The 14,158-nt window shown below is 46.0% G+C and overlaps 1 protein-coding gene across 3 annotated transcripts in view; it reads left to right on the top strand.

The window, feature by feature from the left end:
• Nucleotides 1–6,075, top strand: part of LOC135396544 (E3 ubiquitin-protein ligase RNF123-like) — a 502,532-nt gene extending 496,457 nt beyond the window's left edge. For all 3 annotated transcript variants that reach the window (XM_064627582.1, XM_064627583.1, XM_064627581.1), the window contains 2 exons: nt 5,609–5,780; nt 5,919–6,075. In XM_064627582.1, the coding sequence (XP_064483652.1) occupies nt 5,609–5,780; nt 5,919–6,018 (272 nt within the window). In that variant the 3' untranslated portion in view covers nt 6,019–6,075. The remainder of the gene's footprint in view (nt 1–5,608; nt 5,781–5,918) is intronic.
• Nucleotides 6,076–14,158: the final 8,083 nt, after the last annotated feature.

Below are 14,158 nucleotides of genomic sequence, written 5' to 3'. Positions count from 1 at the left end.
TATTAAGGCTGAGCAGAGATAGGGCACGCCGCGATCTCTAGTATGATACGATAGCTTTATTCTTGTTTCGTTGAAGGCTTTGTGTGCGATGTGTGGGGAATCTGACTAGTAGGGTTAAGCAACGACAGGTCACGCCACGATCTCGCGCATGATACGATAGCTTTATTCTGGTTGCTTCCAGGACGTTGTGCGCGATGTGTGGGGAATCTGACTATTAGGGCTGAGCAACGATAGGTCACACCACCACCTCTCGTATAATAGGATAGCTTTATTCTGATTGGTTTATATGTGGGGAACAGAATAGCTTTATTCTGGTTCTTTTCAGGACTTTGTGTGCGATGTGTGGGGAATATGACTATTAGGGCTGAGCAGCGATAGGGCACGCCGCGATCTCTCGTATGATACGATAGCTTTATTCTTGTTTCCTTGAAGGCTTTGTGTGCGATGTGTGGGGAATCTGACTATTAGGGCTAAGCAGCGATAGGGCACGCCGCGATCTCTCGTATGATACGATAGTTTTATTCTTGTTTCCTTGAAGGCTTTGTGTGCGATGTGTGGGGAATCTGACTAGTAGGGTTAAGCAACGACAGGTCACGCCACGATCTCGCGCATGATACGATAGCTTTATTCTGGTTGCCTCCAGGACTTTGTGTGCGATGTGAGGGGAATCTGACTAGTAGGGCTGAGCAGCGATAGGGCACGCCGCGATCTCTCGTATGATACAATAGCTTTATTCTTGTTTCCTTGAAGGCTTTGTGTGCGATGTGTGGGGAATCTGACTATTAAGGCTGAGCAGCGATAGGGCACGCCGCGATCTCTAGTATGATACGATAGCTTTATTCTTGTTTCGTTGAAGGCTTTGTGTGCGATGTGTGGGGAATCTGACTAGTAGGGTTAAGCAACGACAGGTCATGCCACGATCTCGCGCATGATACTATAGCTTTATTCTGGTTGCCTCCAGGACTTTGTGCGCGATGTGAGGGGAATCTGACAATTAGGGCTGGGCAATGATAGGGCACGCCACGATCTCTCTCATGATACAACAGCTTTATTCTTTTCCCCATGAGTACTTTGTGTGCGATGTGTGGGGAATCTGACTATTAGGGCTGAGCAGCGATAGGGCACGCCGCGATCTCTCGTATGATACGATAGCTTTATTCTTGTTTCCTTGAAGGCTTTGTGTGCGATGTGTGGGGAATCTGAGTATTAGGGCTGAGCAGCGATAGGGCACGCCGCGATCTCTCGTATGATACGATAGCTTTATTCTTGTTTCCTTGAAGGCTTTGTGTGCGATGTGCGGGGGATCTGACTATTAGGGCTGGGCAATGATAGGGCACGCCAGGATCTCTCGCATGATACAACAGCTTTATTCTTTTCCCCATGAGTACTTTGTGTGCGATGTGTGGGGAATCTGACTATTAGGGTTGAGCAACGACAGGTCACGCCACGATCTCTCGCATGATACAACAGGTTTGTTCTGATTCTCCTCAGGACCTTTTGCGCGATGTGTGGGTAATCTAACTAGTAGGGCTGAACAGCGATAGGGCCCCTCACGATGTCGCGCATGATACGATAGCTTTATTCTGGTTGTCTCCAGGACTTTGTGTTCGATGTGTGTGGAATCTGACTATTAGGGCTGAGCAATGATAGGGCACGCCACGATCTCTCGCATGATACAACAGCTTTATAATTTTCCACCTGAGGACTTTGTGTGCGATGTGCGGGGATTCTGACCATTAGGGTTGAGCAGCGATAGGGCACGCTACGATCTCTCGCATGATACGATAGGTTTATTCTGATTCCCTAGAAGACGTTGTGTGCGATGTACGTTGAATCTGACTATTAGCTCTGAGCAACAACAGGTCACACCAGATCGATGGCCAGAACTCTAAAAGGAGGTTCGCCAAAACGAGGCTCTGTAAACCGCCTCCTGCCTCATAGCACGGACATTTCAATCGAAACGTATTCATGTCCAGAAAATGCTCATTTGATGCTCACCTGCGTTGCTGGAACTGCTACATGTGCTGCTGCGCATCACAGCCCAAGCCCGAGTCATGAACAAGCCGTAAAAGTGAGCTCGCTAAGTAACACTCAAAACTATCAAAGGTCAATGGACTCTACATAAGCAATTTCAATGTTTCTGAATCGTTATTTGGACCGTAACAGTAATTTCTTCAATCGGTTCAGTTCCGGTTCAGCTCCAAGATGGCGGCATTAACATCTTGTCAGACCTCATGTCAAAGTGACAAGTTATGACTTGTGAAAGTCTTGTCATGACTTCTGATTCATCCGCAAAATAGTTCGGTTGGCGGTTGCCGAAAATTCTGGTTGCCGGTTCGGCACTCTAACGGTAGTCACATTATCCATTAACCAAGGGGACTGGGACGCAAAGTAGTTGTTTTGCATGATGAAGCTTTGGCAATTCTTCTTTTCTGCATTTCCACGAGCTAAGGACACAGCCGTGCATCTAGAAGAACTGGTCCACACGATCGTTAGAAATAGGGTGCCGCGACGCACACGTTGGAACCGGCGACCTCGTCATCTTCGATATCGTAGGCATCCCTCCATTGTTGTGAGAGGCTGAGATTGTGTTTCCGAGTCACTCAGGGCAGGCATTGCTAAGGCGTTTAGGCTCAGGCATTCCAAAATATCCAGCCTCCCCGGGAGGATGTGAACGAGGTCACGGGGAAGGCCGTCATGAGCCCAAACGGTGTTCGGTTCCGTTGCTCCGAATAAACCGTCAAGACGTTGGCGTCGGTTCCTTACGTAACAGCCTCTGATGCCTATCAACAGGAAGAAGGAACCCCACCAGTCCCTTGCTTCCCAGCAAATCACCAACGGCACACAGACGTGCATAAGACGTCGCAACGTGGATATCTGGATATCCAGTGGATTTTCGTGAGGGTCCAACTTACATCCACTGAATATCCATGGGTGCTGGACTTTACCCCTGTTTCCTGATCCCAGGAATCTCCAGACAATGTCTTTCATGGACATGTGGATATGAGGTGGATATTGTACGGTGCCAGTATAATAAACCCCGTAATTCAGTAGTTCTTATACTGTGTGTAGTCTTATCAGTATAGTATATTATTGTATCATAGCCCAAGGTTATTATTTAGTGTGTTATTGTTAAAAATGCCCTCAGCCTAAAAAACAAAAAAAAAAACAAAAAACAGCAGGATCCCTTTTTGACCCTTCCACCGCGAACGCGGATTTGAAGGGAGACCAGAGCATTCACTATGGCCTCTCTTGGCGAAATGGCCGGAAGGCAGAGCATATACTGAAGTACAAGTTGTTAGGGAACGTTCATCATAAGTGTATTGGGCTTAAAACGTATGTTACGGTGTGTGTGTGGGGGGGGGGGGGTGCCTTTGCAATTAGATCACGTATCTGCAGAGTCAAGATATAACCAATAACTTTTCTGACATTCCTTCCTAACTAATACTATGTTTTTAATTCAGGCCAATGCAGGCTATTGTCTATAATGTGCTTACCTGCTGAGTGGAGCTGTAAAAGTGATCGAATTCCTCTGTTGCTTGGCGAGTGTTACGCACAGATAAATACTTTGCACGGGTAGCAGCACGCGAACTATAGAAATATATAATGATTCTACTTGTTCCCCGATATCTACTAAGGTTCACAGAAGTTTTTGCTTGCTTTCAGCAGAAGAAAAACGTTGCTGTCGGAACATGTCAAACATCACGTATTTATCCGTATCTCTCCAGGCGACATCCTGGCGATATTCCTCTGACGTTCAATCAGTTCCCAATATATAGTCTAGGGGATCTTCCATGAATATCCCAGGGAACTGCAGGCTGATTTCTTTCAGACATCCAAAGCGCGATATCCTGCAGACGTACCAGAGACATCTGTTATTCACTAGGTAAAACCGAAACCCGAATGTTCGTTCTGGAACACCTCACAAATATCACATGGATGCCCAGATATTCAGGACGTTCACGACCTTGTGGGGATATTAGTGGTTTACTGGGTTTGCTCTCAAAACGGATGTTGAGGATTCAACAAGTCATGTGAAAGAATGACCAACGAAATCTGGAGCCCGCGAGTTTTCTGACTGGACGCAAGTGGCGCACGTGCCAGAATTTAAAACAGCTGTGAGGCCCTAACCTGGGCGGGGTCAGGCCCGGGTTATTGGGCCAGCACGACGTTTTGCAGTGCTAGCGCCAACTGCTTCTAAAGACCAGAGTAAACTGATGATGACTACGCATCAGCGAGATTAAACCCGAGCTAGGCTGCATAGATCGTCCAGAGTGCATTATTTATGGGCGGTCAGGGATGTGCTTTTGTTGTGTAATCAGTGTTCACTCCCTTGCGCCGTGGAGCGATAATATGTCAACTACAGTTATTCTCCTGTGTATGCTGCAGCTTGTATCGTAGGTCATGGCGGACGTAATTTTGTTCACCGTCTGTATGAAGTCTTTAAACAGACCGATTGCAGTTCTGTCTCATCATAGCAGCTCTCGTAGTTTGTAGGATCACTGTGATGGGCCACATGCGCATTTGGTGACAGGATCAGATCTTACCTGGGAAGGGAATATAATGCCGATGCTGTTTCCCAAAGTCTGTTCTGATGCTGGTTGACCTGGTCGGAGCCCCTTGAGGGTTTCTTGAAGCCTGGTATAGGAGTCAACATATTTATTTTATGATAGTGTATGCTGGCGACTCTGCAGTAACCTCGGATGCCGTGATTCTTTGCGTATTTCAAGCAGTATTGTTGGTAGAGCCCGCGCCTCACATATTTGGCAATAATCTTGTCGCAGTCCTCTATGTCACGGATTTTACTGCACACGGACGTTGATTTTTGTAGATTTTTAAAGCGACGGCGACGATTTTTAGCGTCCATTTCGAAGCTAAGTGATATTTCATTCATCGTGGACCACTGACCGTGGTATCAAAAATTCGAAGGGAAATAGTGGAATAGTTTAACTGTTATTCGATGGAATACATGACAAGAGCAGACGCCGGATCCTGAGCATGCCGGAATTCCGTCTCTGGAAAAAGTCGAAAACTTTATTGCCTACATCACCAATCAGAGCACGGCCTTGAGAAGAGCAATGCCGCGGGCGTCTGGAGGGCTTCTCCTCTGAGCACCGCCCTCTATCCCTCATGTTAGGGTTGCCATGTCACGCCGCCGGAGCCTCTGCAGGGGCTGATCTTTACCATTCTCTTATTTAGTATCTGAGCACTTTTCGGACAAAAACATTACCCAGGTTGATTGTCGGCCGATGTCGAACATAGTGTTTATGCATCGGTTATGAGATGGGTTTCCGGATGCGACCGTCCCTTTAAACATGAGCTACGCCAAGAGGTGTAAACTAACATATGATCTGTAGAGGGAGATATATGTTTATTCGAAAAAATGGAGAGATCAGTCAGAAACAAAGTCGACTTGCTATTCAACTGCAAACGGAAAAAAAAAGAGAGAGAGAAAGCAAGAGAAGGAGGAGCAAAGTAATAGGAAATGGACAATTGAAATATGGTAGTCGTCGAAAAAGCCAGGCAGTGGCTGGCATCGAACGATGCACCTCTCGATTGTAGTTCTAGAAGAGAAAACTCACTCATGTGGTCCATTTGTTACGCGCAGACGGTGAGGTGAAAGAAGAGGAGGTGGAGCAAGTTCGTCAATTGGTGGCGCTGGTGCAAAGCCGTCAGCCTCCACTGATGGGTAGCCCCGAGAACAGCGATCTTCTCTGTACCATATGTTACGCTCATCAAAACTCAGTGCGCTTTGTGCCTTGCGGACACCAGTCTTGCAGGTGAAACATACCATATCTACTCTGTATTGTATATCTTGTTCACGCATGGCGCTTTTAATATACCCGCTGTTATGGCCTTCATGTTATGTTTCTGCACCACAAAGCAGTTATGTAATTCGCTGTGTGGCTTTTCTACAGGTATTGTATCATCACTCATCTGGTGAACAACCGGGAATGCTTTTTCTGCAAAGCAGTCATCGAGAAGGTGGACACAACTGAGAAGCAGAACAACACGTGAAGATGTTTTGCATGAAACCAACTTTGAGAAATATTAAACTTTTATTATAGAGCAGCAGCCGATCGGTTTTGTTTCTGAACAGGTCCAACCTTGACAAAGGCAACGAGGACTGTACACCCAGTGCGCGCTATCAATAACGCATGTTCAGTTCCTCAATGTATCTTTTACGTGAAGTAAACAGGTGACAGACATAACGGATTTTTGGATGAACAGCAAACATCCGTCAATGCGTTCCTATATTTATTGCGTCGAATGTAATATTGTATGGGCTTCGTTTGGTAAAATCTCAAGGACATTAGAAGAGCTGTCATGAATGTACTTTTGTAGTGTGGACTTTTATGTATTGTTTACTACGAAGTGCTATTGTTTGTTTCTTCGTGCCGTGCCCCGTCTGTGCACAGCAGGGTGATTGTAACGTCAATGTGGAATACGTGAGGCAGCGCAATCACGAAGAAGTAGTACAGAGTAAATTCAAAAACACAATTATGGGTATAAACCGCTTACACCTTTTTGTCCTATGGCTGGCACCCTTTTTTACACCGCATCAACTGTAACACCCTTTCAAAAAGGTGTATTGTGCAAAAAACACCTGTTTAAACACCCTTTTAGGAGGGTGTTTAACACTCTTACCCCCTTTCGAAAGGGTGTAAGCTCCCGCGGCAGCATGCCGAGCCATGCAGTCCGACGTTTTTGCTTGTATGGCAACAACCACCCTAGCGACGGCACAGTTCCAGCCGTGGTTCCACAGCAGAACCTAAACTGGAGCGCAGTGCGTCACTGGCAACCCTCACCGTCCTAGCAACACTGTGAGTGAGCAAAAAAAAAACAAAAAAGAACAATTTAAATAAAATGAAAACAAAACAGTTGGACATATGTAAGAGAAGAGGTGAAGATCGCAACATCGTAACGCCGTCCGTGCTCGTGAAATGAGCGGCGTTACGATGCTGCCATCTTCAGACGATGCCTGTAATGAGCCCGAGCACTCTCGGTAGCCTAAATTGGCGTACCAGATTGATAATATACTGAAATGCAGTTCGTTGGAGTATATTCGCTAAGCTTAGTGAGGTAAAACTCGTTTGTAACGGTGACGAACATGTGTCTTTGCAATTAACACGTACGCCTGTAACGAGTCAAGATATCAGCGAGCTTCCTGACGTCCCTCCCTGTCAAATATTGTGTTTTCAACTCAAGCTATCGTCTATAATGTGATTACCTAATGAGCGGAGCTGTCAAGCCAATGTAATTTTTCTCTCACGAATGAAAACACCGTTTTCAACACCAGTGTAGAAAGGGTGTATATAACGTAAACACCTTTTTCGACACCAGTGTTACTTGAAGGGTGTAAAGACAGGTGTTAACGCATAAAAACACCCTTTTTGATACAGCACTTTGTGTAATAAAGAGTGTATTTTCTCATACACCTTTTTTAGCACCATTTTTGCGGCCTTGGGTTATCTTTGTGGAATTAAAAAAGGTGTATTTGCTTAAAAACACCTTTTTTTACCCAGAAAGGGTGTTTTTGAATTTACTGTGTAGAGATAGGGAGATACGCAGAACCAGAGATACTGGTGACCATAGGTATCCCCTCCTCCAGTGAAATAAGGGAGATATTTGGAACAAGATACTCAGCGCCAAGGAGGAGCGGGCGCCAAGACCGCCCACGCGTTTCGCGGCCGCGCGTCGCGTACAAAGGGCTTTCCTCTCACAATTCGAGCATACATCAGCATGCAAATAACCATCAACCAAAATGTTATTGCCCACCCATATTATTCCCTCTCCGGCTGGTTTCACATACATTACATCACGAACGAGGAGGTCCACTCCTTGGAAGAGCGTTTCCTCTCCCCATGCTTCCCCTTAACATAGCATACATTCCTTCCAACGCCCAGACATACAAGCAATAGGCACACATATTTATACATGTGAAAATATTTTATTATTAATCTAAAGTACTGGCAATCAGCATAGAGAGGTGTCAATTTGAAACGAGGAATTGCAGAAGGGAACATTCATATCTTACACACACTTCCAATTTTATGATATCGTAATATCTACAGCTAAAGCATTGAACATGAGATGAATAGGTTCGATGACGTGAGCACGCAGACAATCACTTCCCCCAAGCAGATAATTTTTATTAAAGAACTCCCAGGAACACAACTTTTAATTAAGGAATAGATTCTTAGTTCATAAAATGATAATTAAAATTATAATTTCTGCCATAAGTCTGAGCTTCGTGTACGAGGGGGACCCTAAAGAAACCGGAATTCTTTTCTAAAAAAATGTGTTTTTATTGTTGCATGCTCTAACTTCAAACACGTTCAAAGTAACCTCCCTTTGATGCAATGCACCTGTCCAGACGTTTTTTCCACTGCTCAAAACAGTTTTGGAGCTCGTCGACGTTGATGCTGTTTAGTGCTTTTGCCGTTTTCTGTTTCACTTCTTCGACATCGGCAAAACGTTTCCCTTTGAGGACTTTCTTCATCCGGAGGAACAGAAAAAAGTCACAGGGGGCGAGATCATGTGAGTAGGCAGGGTGGGGCACAGGGGGTCATGCCATTTTTAGTCAAAAACTGCTGAACACTCAGCGCGGTGTGGGGAGGTGCATTATCATGGTGAAAGAACCAGTCACCTGACTGCCACAACTCGAGAAGTTCCTTTCACAGATCGTGGCGCAACCTTCTTAAAACTTCCGAATAAAAGCTTTGGTTCACCGTTTGACCCGGCGGAACAAATTCCGAGTGCAGAAGCCCACTCACATTGAAGAAACAGATCACCATTGTCTTGACGTGCGACTTCACTTGTCGTGCTTTCTTGGGTCGTGGGGAACTGGCTGTTTTCCATTGGCTAGACTGCTGTTTCGTTTCGGGGTCGTAACCGTAGCACCAAGATTCGTCTCCGGTTATGATTTTATCAAAGAGTGATATTAAACGGTAGGAACAACTTATTTATTTACACATGGTAAACAAGACTTTCGTGCACGAGGCTGCACTTCTTCAGGTTACAAAAATATAAACATGGTACAGGCACATATATACAGTTGACGGGGGAGTTCTCGCATGAGAGGGCAACAGGGTGATGGAAAGGATGCAAATACAGGTAAAAATCAAAAGAACATAAATACAAAAGCAGAGATATCAGAAGCGAAACATAACGCGAGCCCAAGGGTTTATACACAGGAAACGAGAACACATGTTGGCGACGTTCGAGGAATTAAGGATAAAAAGGGGGTTATGGCGACGGAATGAGGACACAGATGTCCTCACAGAGACGAAAGTCAAACTTGTGCAGTGCGTAATTTGCCATGCAGGTTCACATTGATGCGGGTCGCCATCTCAGTGCACAAGTTTGACTTTCAATGGACCTACTGAATGTCTCAAACCGTAGGCAGTTACAAACACGTGCGTTATCTTGGTGGTGGGTTAATACTCCAAGCTATTCCTTACTTCGGTCTTGGGTGGATGCGTAATCGAATTAAGCAGGGATACCTGACCCTTCATTCTGACTCAGAGGGAAGCATGACACTCGAATTTGCGGAAGCTCGCAAGTCAAGCAATACATGGTATCTGTTTTCTCTTAGGAACGAGATGCCAATGCTACGTGCTCAGAGGTGGACGTCCTGGAAGCACTAGAAGGCTAAAGTAAAAGGCGGAGGTGGAGCTCTCCGGCTCAGTAAAATCTTATCGAATCAACAACTATAATCCTTTAAACGAGTTTGAAGTGTGCGTCTTCTGGTACTTCTACGAAGCTGAGGTGCGCAGTCTTCGTTGTTTTGTCCGTAATGATTTGGGAGGGGTAGCCTTCCCGGCAGTTGCGAACGGCACTAATGATTATCCGCGATGACCCTAGAAGTGTGCCAACGAAGGCCACGTATTGCTCGTCAGCATAGGTTAAAAAACATCAATACACATTCACACAACAGGAACTCAACAGAATTCCAGATTCCGATTCAACATACTATTACAGTTCATGAGTCCGAATTGGGTGAATATAATGATGACAGAAAGGCAATCGTGGATCAGTGGCCAGTCTATTGTCAGTCCATGGAAAGTCAATAGACGGGCAATGGCAGTTGATAATTTCCTTTCTATAGCAGGTTGTCTATAGATAGTTGCTGCCAATCTCCCATTTGCTGTCTATGGGAAGGAAAAATGGGATGTCCAAAGGTGGTCTATTGGAAGGCAATGGACCGTCTATAGCTTCAATGGACGTTCTGTCCATGGCTTGTCCATTGGTTGACCAAACAGTTTTTCACAAGGGATAGAAATAATATGCTAAGAGAGGAACATCAGGAACAGGAAGGTTTTGTCTGTCCCCTCTCACAACTGAGAAAAGGTTGCTTGCATGTAGCGAAGAATACTTGAGAGAACTTCATGGGCGGGCGGGCGGACGGACGGACGCCGTCTGGGGAGCTGTGTGACAACTGCTCCTCACAACACCGTCATCTTGGTGTTTTGACTACGGGAATCTCACGTTTTTCGCTATAACTTCGCATTGGGGCGCTCCATCACTTCAATGTTTACCACGATTGAATGTCCTTATGAGTTTCATCTGTAGGCAACACAATGTACGGCTTGGGACAAAAGTTTACGGAACACGGCACATTCGTATTTCTTCATCGGAGAGGTCCCGTGCTAGATATCGGGAAGAGGTCGAATAAGAAACGGATGACCGACTGTGCTATCAATCTCTCAGTATGTGTGTCCACTCTTGACTCAGCTCTTGACTCAGAGCTCTTGGTTGCTGCTAGGGTACCACTCCAAGGGAAAAAAGCGACACCTCAGTGTTTCGTAAACTTTTGTCCCAAGCTGTACCACCTGCATTGAGTAATTGGCGAGCACGGCATACCGGCGCGGGTATACTTTTATAGGCTAAGACCCCGTAGAACAGAATGCTTCATTTTCCACGCGCTCTTGTGTGTGCGGTAGTGGTGGTGCGTGAGAAAGAGCTTGCCATTGTCGACCCCACAGAGGTGGGCAACGTCACAACTAACGCTCTAGGGAACGTGCGTCCTGCACCGACTTCTAAGGGTTTCTAAGTACCGGCATATGTCCGACAGCGTCTGATGAAAACCCGGGAAAACCCCAGACAGCGCGGCCGGAACCATAGTCGGCTCGTGTAGTCCGATGATTGGTACCGACGTCGAATGAGCCACTACGAAGCAATGGTTTTTTCTTTGTTTTTACTTGCACCATGGTCATTGGACGAGCACTGACTAGGGCGGAGCAAACTCGAGCTTGCGAAACTAAGCTGTAGCGAGGAACTCGCCCCAGAGCTCCACGAGCGTCTCAAAATGAAACATCGTCGTTTGAAGGGAGCACTGAGATGACCCCCCCCCCCCCCCCCAAGATTTTTTTCGTTTTCCACTGCAGAGTGTTCTTCAACGAATAAAATGAGATCCCGCGAAAGAAAGATGAGCATAGGTGACCTAAAGAGCGAGCACGAGGGCTCTGTTCCCCAGCTTTGAAACATACTTTTCCTCGCGGAAAGAGCACATCGGAGAACGAGAGGACGTCGTGACGTATGCTACTCCCCTCACGTGACCGGTGACCTACAGCTGCAGAGCTGAAGCATGTATAAGCACCGCGTGAGCTGCTAAGAAAAAAACAGAGAAACAAGGCACGGAGCCTCCACCACGTCACGAGGGCATCGTGTCGGCTGTCCGAGGCTGCTTTCTCTGACCGTTTTCTTGTAAATTCGATTGCACAGCTATAACGTGCCGCAGAGCAAAAATATTTTGCGTGGTGGCTCCTGGTGGACAGCTTGACAGACGGGGCAGGATTTCGAGCGATCTTAAATTTCACATCATTGCTCCTTTGAGGCACGCTCGCTGCGCCATGAAAGGTAAAATGCATTCTCCTTCACTTTAATCGCTGTATTTCATTACTTTTACTTTTGCCATGTATTCTAGGATGATTAACGTATCATACAATATTTAAATCGTCTGACACAGCACAATGTACGAATGTGTCAACATCCTCACCACCACGTTTCCATGGATCAGTGCCGGTTGTGTATCGTCGTGAGCCAGAGCAAAGTGGGTTTTGATTTTCATACTGATTCATTTTATTTCGCTTTATCAACGCCAAATTCACCCCACTTCTGCTCATCAGGTATTCGTGATTGTCATTTCATTTACTTTTTGATATTTTTGTAGGGTACTATCATCGTGTAAATGAAGACGGCATAACAGAAATTTTGGAAATGCTGGGAAACTCGGATGTTGAAGATGCCTGCGACGACGACACCGAGCTAAGTGATTGTCAGCCGGAAATACCGTTTGAACCTACTGTGGCCGAGGACTGCTGCACTGCCGAAAACGGTTCCCATTCCCAGCGGAATGAAGCTTCCTCGAAGGCGAGGTGCAATTTGAGGCCCTATGTACAAAGGAAGCCAAGGCCTGGGGTTTGGAAAAAAAAAAAAAAGTGATAACTACGTCAAATGGTCTTGTCGTCGACTTTGAGATGTACCAAGGGAAGTCGACAAGGTTGAGCATAGCTCATTGGTCATGGGGGAAGTGTTGTTCACCGGCTCTCTTGTAGAATCTATTCCAGAAAAGTCTACAATCTATTTCGACCGGTACGTCACTGGTATACCACGCATGAAGGAGCAGCGGAAGCAAAATCTTTCATTACACCTGAAAAAAATGAAGCAAGGCGATTTTGTTGATCTTTGTAGACAAGCCAATGAAATTGTCATGGTAAACTGGTGTGACAACAGAAGCGCTGTTCTCGCATCAATTTGTACGGGAAGTGTTCCTATCCAACACGTAACTAGGTGGAACAAATTCATAGAACCTCATGTTGAAGTTCCATCGCCAGCAATTGTAACCGTGTATTCACACGAGCGCCTTTTCGACTGCCCAGCGACTGAAGGAGGAGAAGGAGGTATCAGCGTAATCACCCAATCATCCAACCATTCGGTCGCGGGCGGGGCTTATCGTACAGCAGAATCTAGGAAGCGCGCACGTTCTTATCTTATTTTTGGCGAGATATAAAAGAGCCTTGTGCAACATCACTGAGCTCGGCAGCTCCGTCCGTCAGAAAGAACCACGCGGATAGTTTGTTTGCGGGGCACAGAATCTGACGACTGACGCGCAAAGCCTTCCGGGAGGACGAAAAAAAGAAAAAAAAGCCACCTTCTGTTGCCAATGCGGCAAGCTCTTTTGTTTTTATCTAATACACCGGGTAGAGCAACACTCGATTTTGTGGAAACTTTCCGATGAGCAATACCGAAATGTACAGGTCCCGACAAAAGTTTACGGAACACGCGAGCGGTGTATTTTCTCCTCGGTACGACACCCTAGCGGCAAGCGGAAGCTGGCGGAATCAGGCCAGTTCACTGCCTCAGAGGGGTGGACGACTGCGCTCTTTGCGACACACAACGGTAGTTTCGGTATGATTACTGTTGCATATGCCCGCGAAGTGAGTTGGATTTTACTGTTGTGCTCGCCAACAACACGTGATTCAACGATTGTTGAGACAGCCGCTATCATCGTGATAAGGATGAATCATGGTGTCAACACTTTACAGTGTATTGCTTTTATTGGAAAGCTATGATATGTAGACAAGAGAAAGAAAGGTATCTTGTAAACAGTTGCTTTATTATGGACGACGCGTGACGAGCTGATAAACAATTGACGCTGACATTGATAAACAACTGACGTTAGTCACGAGTTGTTGACGAGCACAACAGTTAAATCCAACTCACATCGCGGGCACATACAACAGTAATGATACCGAAACTACCGCTGTGTGTCGCTAAAAGCGCAGTCGTCCACCCCTCTAAGGCAGTGAACTGGCCTGATTTCGCCAGCTTCCGCTTGCCGCTAGGGTGTCGTACCGAGGAAAAAATACACCGCTCGCGTGTTCCGTAAACTTTTGTCGGGACCTGTACCATGGAAACGTGCCATGTGAGAACAGATCGTTTTTGAAATGAAAAAGAGACACCTGGATGTATGTACACCAAAGCACTCTTTGGGTCGCCATATTCACGGCGTAGTCGTTGTATCAGTTAAGAACGCATTAATTATTAATAACGAGTTGGCTGCATGCACACTAAAACATATCACACATTTTTGAGTGTAAAGTTGGAGTTTGATAACTCACACCAAATTCGATGTAAAGTCAGTAGGGTGTAA

Source organism: Ornithodoros turicata, chromosome 6, assembly GCF_037126465.1.
Source record: "Ornithodoros turicata isolate Travis chromosome 6, ASM3712646v1, whole genome shotgun sequence".
NCBI lineage: Eukaryota > Metazoa > Arthropoda > Arachnida > Ixodida > Argasidae > Ornithodoros > Ornithodoros turicata.
Note: the sequence above shows the minus strand (reverse complement) of the source record. Positions and strands in the feature narration are given on the sequence as shown.